Source organism: Gekko japonicus, unplaced genomic scaffold (assembly GCF_001447785.1).
Source record: "Gekko japonicus isolate JY-2015 unplaced genomic scaffold, Gekko_japonicus_V1.1 scaffold738, whole genome shotgun sequence".
In the NCBI taxonomy this organism is placed as follows: Eukaryota; Metazoa; Chordata; class Lepidosauria; order Squamata; family Gekkonidae; genus Gekko; species Gekko japonicus.
In genome coordinates, this window is record NW_015173145.1 from 466,486 (window position 1) to 474,349 (window position 7,864).

General features: G+C 49.8%; 1 protein-coding gene across 1 annotated transcript in view; it reads left to right on the forward strand.

Annotated features, from left to right (window-relative positions):
* Positions 1-7,339: 7,339 nt before the first annotated feature.
* Positions 7,340-7,864, forward strand: part of LOC107119731 (ankyrin repeat and KH domain-containing protein 1-like) — a 118,775-nt gene continuing 118,250 nt past the window's right edge. The window contains exon 1 of the mRNA XM_015422313.1: positions 7,340-7,520. Within this exon, the coding sequence (XP_015277799.1) occupies positions 7,340-7,520 (181 nt within the window). The remainder of the gene's footprint in view (positions 7,521-7,864) is intronic.

Genomic DNA, 7,864 nt, shown 5'->3' on the forward strand with positions numbered 1-7,864 from the left:
TGCACAGGAATGGAGTTCCGACTGGCTCCCAAGTTGGCCATGCCCAGCAGGAACTCATTAGCATAATAGGCCACACCCAACAGCAGAAACCCATTAGGATTGGCTACATTACGGGTGTGTGGCCTAACATGCAAAGGAGTTCCTGCTACAAAAAAAGCCCTGGGTTTTGACAACAAACAAGGTAAACAGAATAAGAAGCAAAAGGTGGGTGTGGCTGGATGACCACACTTCTAGTAACATGGGGGTGCGGCCTAATACGCTAATGAGCTGTGCTGTCAGGGGTGTGACCTAATATGCTAATGAGTTCCTGCTGTTGGGTGTGGCCAATTATGCTAATGAGTTCCTGCTGGGCTTTTTCTACAAAAAGAGCCCTGGTTGGTCAATGCTGATACCCAGTGGTGGTGATGATCCTGACCACCCTGTTGAACAGCAACAAGTTCTCTAGGTGGGTGCTGCACATCACCCTTTCCCCTGCAGTTCCCTCCCCCAACAGGATAACAAGAAGCCTGAAGATACCTTGACACCCAGGCGTCACTTTCTACACAATACACTGGAATCAATCAGAGACAGTTTGTTGAGGAGAATCAGGGTTACAGGCGAACAGCAGTCGTTCAGTACATTTCAACACCAAATGCCACACCGCACATCAATACCAGAAGTACCTGAGTCTGGCAGCCACACAGCAGGGCTTACTTCATCGCACAAGGCTGGCGACTGGCAGAAGACCAAAGAGGTGGGGTGGCCCTGGCCAGCAATGCGCTGAGGCCGTTTTTGGTTGCATGGGAAGTGACATCAGTGTATCAGAAAGATGCTCCTTGCCCTAGCAGCATGTCTCCCCTTAAAAGAAGAAGAGATTGGATTTATACCCCGCCCTTCACTTGGAGTCTCAGAGTGGCTGACAAACTCCTTTCCCTTCCCCTCCCCACAACAGACACCCTGTGAGGCAGGCGGGGCTGAGAGAGCTCTTCCCAGAACTGCCCTTGAGAGAGCAGCTCTGACAGAACTGTGGCTTGCCCAAGGTCATCCGGCAGCTGCAAGTGGAGGAGTGGGGAATCAAACCCGGTTCTCCCAGATTAGAGTCCGCGCACTTAATTGCTACACCAAACTGGCTCTCTAGCCTCCTCCCGCTGCCCAGCTGAGGGGTAGGAAGGTCCTGCTGGGGGTTTCCCTTCCCAGAAGAAACCTGGCAACAGTAACACACCAGAGAATTAGGGTAAGGGGAGCAAGAGGTAAACAGGAGAAAGAAGGGGAAATAATACCTACCCTTTTTCTGCACTGGGGAAACATCTGGGCTGGCTTGGTCACCTCGGTCCTCAGACTGGCGTATTAGAAGGGCACTTAGCAGGGTTAACAAATAGGTGATGCAGTAGCAGCTCTGAATATGTGCTCGCTGTGCATAACGGGACATTGGGAAGGGCGCTTAGTTATAAGCAGGGGTCCTTTCGCAGAAAAAGAGGGGCGGGAGCTCATTAGCGCAACTCATTAGCATAACTTATTTGCATAGGCCACACCCCCTGACATCACCGGAAGCGTGTCAGAAGGCAACACCCACCGCTCAGGCTCCACTGGACTGTTTTGGATTCCTAGCTATTGGGGGGGGGGGAACGTGCAGATTTGTCCTTGCAGAGGAGGGAGAGCTTGTACCTGAATAAAATTTGGTCTTAAAGGTGCCACTGGACTGTTTTGGACCAGGGGGCCGGGGGGAGCTCTGAAACTTACCTGGCTGCTTCTTGCTCTGACTGAGGGCTGCTGGGAGCAGGGGGTGGGGCTTGTTGCATGTGCCCGCCCCCTGGGCTCTTTACTGCCGGAGCACCGTTCCTGTGCGCTCCTGCAGGAAATGACCCCTGCTTATAAGGATCAAGCACAACAGAACACAAAGGCTGGTTTTCATTGGCTTGCCAATGGTTAGGGAAAGCCTGAGAAAAGTTAAAATCAACACTTCAGATTGGTGCAGCAGATTGGAAGCCTACTGCTCCTCCAATCAGCAAAGGCTGAGAGGGATTAGAGAAAGGAACGCAATTTGATAGTTCAATGTGAACAAGAACTAGCTGTGAAGGAGTCTTTGGTACGAAGGCAATGAAAGCAGCCTTTACCATAGCTTTGAACCCTTGATTGGATCAAACTATCCACTACAATAGCCTTGTTGTCTTGTGTCAAGAATCCCCAATCCAAGGGATTCTTGGTACTGGCTGGCAAAGTACAAATTTACGGGGGAAAAACCCAAACAAACCTGGGTGTGTGTGTGTGTCCACACATTCACCAGTTCTGGTATCTGCCACCAGCCCCTTGGACTACCCACACAGTCAGAAGCTAAGGGGTAAGCTTCTAACCTTACAGGGATTAATCAAGAAAAGTCAACCCTGCAAGGTAGACCACGTGCAGAATGAGTTTCCACAACAATTAACCTGCTAGGTGGACACTTAAGGTCTAAGGTACTGAATTAGGTTTGAGGCACCTGAAGCACAAAACACACCAAGGATAATCAAAGGACATTAAAGTGTGCCAGAATGTTTCAAAAGAACATTAGCAGTGAGAACTAGAACAAACAAAAAAAACCCTACAGTTCATACACTAGCTACACATTGGGTCATTAATTCATAGTTACCAGATGTTACCCTTCTGGGCTGAAGTCAGCCAGCAATCCATCTCTCTCTGTCCAGAGAGCATCTTGCCAGGCAAGAGCCTGGTCCATTCCGAGGTTAGCTCATCATACCCCATGATCGCTGTGGCTAGCTACGAACAAAGAACAGAAAGACTAACTTTTTAAGGCCTAAGTTCTGAGTGGGCTGGGGCCCATTGGCCCAATCAAAAATCAGACCATTGAAGTTATGTCAACAAGAACCGGTTACCACAGATGGCCCAGGAGGGGTCCACTTTATGGTGGGACGGAAGGGTTATCTGCAATCTAACCCCTCCCTTGTGTAGTGGGTAAATCACAGCACCAACTGAAGGAGTGTGGTGAAGCCGAGCTGCAATGGCACCACAGTAGACAAATGTTTTATCACTGTGCCTGAATTGTCATCCAAAGGTCACAAGGCCGATTGGCCAACCCTTCAGCACCAACAGCCAGTTATTTCCCATTTGGTCTCTTCAACCCAGAGATTAAAACGGGGGCTGATGTTTAATGAAAGAACAAGAAATTGGACTAAAGGTCCAGTTCCTTGACACCTTGATCTTGCCAGGCTGGGTTTGCTCCACTGGACACTGATGGTCCAGCATACTTTAGCTCCTTCTAGTGTTGCCAGTCCCCAGTGAGGGTTCCCCTGGTTTTGGGGGCTTCTGCCTGCTGGCCAGCAGGAGAAACCCCACCCCCAGTGTCACTGTGCGATGTCCCTGATGCAGCGATGTCACCTGGAGGTGACATCATCAGGTTGGGGGCATCACATGGCGACGCTCTGGTTTGAGGGCAAACCTCTATGGTCTGAGGCCAGTTTCACCATAGAGTTTTGCCCCCAAACCAGAGTGTCGCAGAATGATGTCCCCGATGTGATGACATCACTTCCGGGTGATGATATCACTTCCGGGTGATGTCACTGCATTAGGGACATCCCGGAACACCCCCCAAATCCCTCTGCCAGGGTGATGAGGGGACCTGGCGACCCCAGCTCCTTCGTTGGTGAGCCAGCTGTCGTCTCAGGGGCTCATATTCAATAATGCTAATCTCAGCCTCAAATTCCTTTCACCAGTTCGCCTACATTTTGGCCTAGTGATCTCTGCAAAGTCTCGCAGACTATTCCACACTTGGCAAATACCAAGGGCTAAACAAAATGGTGAGGACTAAAGCCAACAAAAGAGACATATCAGTCTTGGCAACAACTGGACATCTAGTAGCAATCGTGCATTCCAGGGAGCAGAGTGTCAAGGGACCTCACAGAACCCCCTGGAAATTATCTTTCTACGTTTGCCTCTGAGGGTGGACCAACCAAACTCAGCAGCGGAGGTTCTGAGTCGCTGTTAGCGTTATAGAGGACCAAGAGGTTTATTTGCTGCAGGTGTATCCTATACGACAGGGATCCCTAACATGGCACTCACGGGGCTTTTATTTATTTATTTAATTCCATTTGACGGGCCGTGCAGATTTCTTTAAAAGTCCATTTAAAAAGACCTCCTGTTAAGCATAGCTTCTGTCTGAAATGTTGAGGAGTTACTTTTAGACTTATGCACAACCTCACTCTTTGACATTTTGAGGTTGGTTCTGACCCCCATGGCAGTCATTTCGTCATTGACTCTGCCCCCGGTGGCAGTCATTTTGTGGCTGTGCCCACCACTGTGTCAGAATTCCAAAGGTGTCCACGGGGTCGAAAAGATTGGGGACCCCTGCTATAATGCCTCCGAGGAGCTCAGGAAGTTCTGCATTTACCCCATGTTGCCTGACAATAACCCTGCCGAGTAACGTAAGCCAAAGCCCACCCTGTGAGGTTTCTGGAGGTTGCACATACTGGGGAATCCGAATCCAAACCGCAGTAGCTACTTGGAAGTGTGGCATGAAAGCTTTGGAAATGGGACAAGGGCATCACCACTACGATTTGGGTTGCTTTCAAGAGATGCTTCCTGCTGCCGTGAGAGAAATATTCTCTCTTTGGCTGAATTCAGATTCCAGTCTCTGTATCTAGACACTTCCAAGATGGTGTGAAATCCTGCAGCTTACGACAAAGAGCTACTGGTCCTTTATACTGTTATGGAAGGCCCATTTCCTTGAGCACTGAGAAGTTCCATGGGTAAGCGCTTAGGAGGTCCGGTTGCCTTTGGAGGAGAGCACTGAAAACTGACAGTGTTTTGTGGCATTTGCTGTTTTTACAAAAAATAGGAGACTTGCAAGGTATTTGTGTGAGGGGGTAAACCCTGCTGGTCGCCACTTTATCTCCTCTTGCTTCATTCTCTGTTCCTTCCAGTGTCTGAATTGCACTTTCTTTCTGGAGAGGGAGGGCCACCTCTTCCTATCATTGATGGCGCTCAAACAGAGCAATCTCCTAATACTAAGGCCCATTGAGAAGATATCAGCAGGCCTTCAGACACATTAGCATACCTTTTATCATGTAGTATAGAATGAGCCACAGGGATCAGAGTCCAAGCCCTAACAGTATTTTAACACTAAAGTGTCGTGAATTGAACCAAAATGTTCTGTATATTTGATTCATGGGGGAGGGGGGCTGGCCTGTGAACTTTGTCATTCACATGAGCAACATATATATAAATCCTGACAAGAGCAGAAAAAGCCCACGTTCTATGAGCTTCCATTTTGTTTGTTGCGGGAAAACATAAAAACAAGGATATATTTACATGCATGTGAATGAGCTTAAGGTCGTTTGTGAGTGTGGCTGCATAAAGACTAGTAAATGTAATCACTACATTATGCGGAGGGCATCAGAGAAAGAACACCAGTTCTTCAGTTTGGTGTCATGGTTAAGTGCGCGGACTCTAATCTGGGAGAACCAGGTCTGATTCCCCACTCCTCCACTTGCACCTGGCTGGATGACCTTGGGCAAGCCATAGTTCTGTCAGAGCTGTCCTTGAAAGAGCAGTTCTCTTAGAGCTTTCTCAACCTCGCCTACCTCACAGGGTGTTTGTTGTGGGGAGGGGAAGGGAAAGGAGTGTAAACCCCTCTGAGACTTTGAGTGAAGGGCGGGGCATAAACCCAATCTCTTCTTATTATTATTTATGGCTGTGCCCAGATACATCTGAAAGCTTTCTTCACCCTAATGACAACTTCCTTGTTAAATCCAGAGGGAGAAAAGAAAGAAAGCAGACACCCCGACAGTGTGTCTCTGGAGTAGGACCTCACTGAGAACCCCCTTCCTCAGTACATCTTTATTATAGTTTAATTGGCATTTTTATTGCTTTATAATTGACCCAAGCTATTTTGGAAGTTAAGCTTCGGCTGAAAAGTGGGGGGAAATACAGCAACCACATCATGTCAAGAAAAAATAGGAGTGCTCGAAATCCCCTTTCCACATGCAGGAACCACTACTTCCAACACCTTTGCATTATCTGTGAGGGATAATTCCCATATATACTTGCATAACACAGAGAATAATTCGTCAACACAGCCCAGAATTATTTAGCAATAGCTCAGATGTCTTACGGAGGCATAAAGATTGAGGTGGAACTCAGGAATGTGTTATAGTTCTATTTTTTTTAAATCGAAAATAAAACTTTTTTTTTTTTAAAGGGATGTGGAACAAATAGGCCAAAGTGTCTGACAGAATCCAGTTTCAGCACACGGCCCAAGAGGCCGTGATCACATTGACAACTGGGCACTTCCACATTTAACACACGTGATATCACAGCATCTGTTTTTGCCCAAGACTGCAATCGATGCACACTGACTTCTGAAGGGGTGGAGGGGTGGGCAGGGAAACCAAGGGGGAAACCCTTCAACTCTAGACTTCGCTTTCGCTCTGCACTTCCAGGACTCTCTCTGCTGACTCCTTAACACCCCCCCTCCCCTTCAGTGGCCTCCATGCTCACCTCCTCCAGGTGCCATTTGGGGTTGCTAAGGCAACGTAGGCAATGCCAGAGTTTTTTATTTTTCAACATCTGCACATGTAGAGACATCCCTCTTCAACATTGCTGGAGATTTGAAAAGATATATATATCATTAAACAAAAAAATCGATAGCCTCGGTTGGCCCCATTGGCCATTGCGTGTATTTTTTAATCTGCAAAATGTTATTAGTAATATAACACGCTTTAACCTTAACCTTTTCTTTATTCTGTATCTCTTTGAAAATCAATAGAAATCTTTTATTTTTTTAAAAAAAAAATCTGCAGTTTGGCTACCAGAGGTCAGAGCTGTCGGCGGGTTACTGTACTGGATACGCTGCCTGAGAGGCCGTGCGTGGCAAGCCCGGCTTATTGTTTAAGGGAGAGGAGGCCGCAGAGAAGCCTTGGGCAAGGGCGAGGAGCTGGTGGGAAGGCGCAGGAGGTCTCGGGGAACGACCTTCCTTTGCCCGGGGCCTTGCAAAGCCGCCAGAGGCTGGAGGAAAGGAGAGAGTGGGGGACCTGGGCCGTGTCCAGTGGCTAGGCCTCTGCAGCCTTTGCGCCTTCTGGTCCCCCCCCTCTGAGGCTTCGCACTCGGCACGGCCCAGCCGAGCGGCCCTGGGTCAGAGGCCGGCCTGAGTGGAAAATCCCACAAAATGGCAACTCGGATGGCTTTCTATATGGGATGGAGGTTAGCCGGGAAACAGCCTTCAGGTCCCCGTGACTGACGTGCGCCGCGTCCAATCACGCTCCCACTACGGAGAGCTTTGGCCCGGGGTGTGAAGACAGGTGGACTCCTAGAGGTGGGCCCTATGATTAACAGACACTCCTTTCTCCCAATCAATGCCCCCAGCACTGCGATGGGGGGGTCCGTTCTCGCTGACCGAGACCTTTGCTCAGAAAGGGAGAAAGGTGGGGACGAAAGGGGCGTCACCCAATCGCAGGCCGCCAAGAGGAGCACGGCGCGATTGACGCGTGCTCTGCGCAATGAAACGCAAGAATGTCTTGAGCGACCGATCTCCTGCCCATTCAGCGACGCAAGTTCTGGCGTCTGTGCCTGATTGACAGAGGGGCTGCCCAATGATACCGAAGGAGTTTCAGGAAGCGACCGCACAAGTCCTAAGGTGATGGGCGGGCAGTCCAAACCGCCTCAGCGTGTGCTCTCAAAGCATCTTGCTGGCGGGAGGGCGGCGGGGCGCGTGACGACGCCTGGGATCGACGGGCGCGCCGGCCAATGGGGCCCGTCCCTCCGAGGGGCTTAGCCAATGGGAGCGGCGGAACGGGTTAGCGAGGGCATCGCAGCGGCCGTGGGTCAGGTAGGGTGTGAGAAGTTAGTGGCGCTGCTGCTGCTGTGAGGGGAAGGAGAGGGCGCTTCCCCCCCCCCC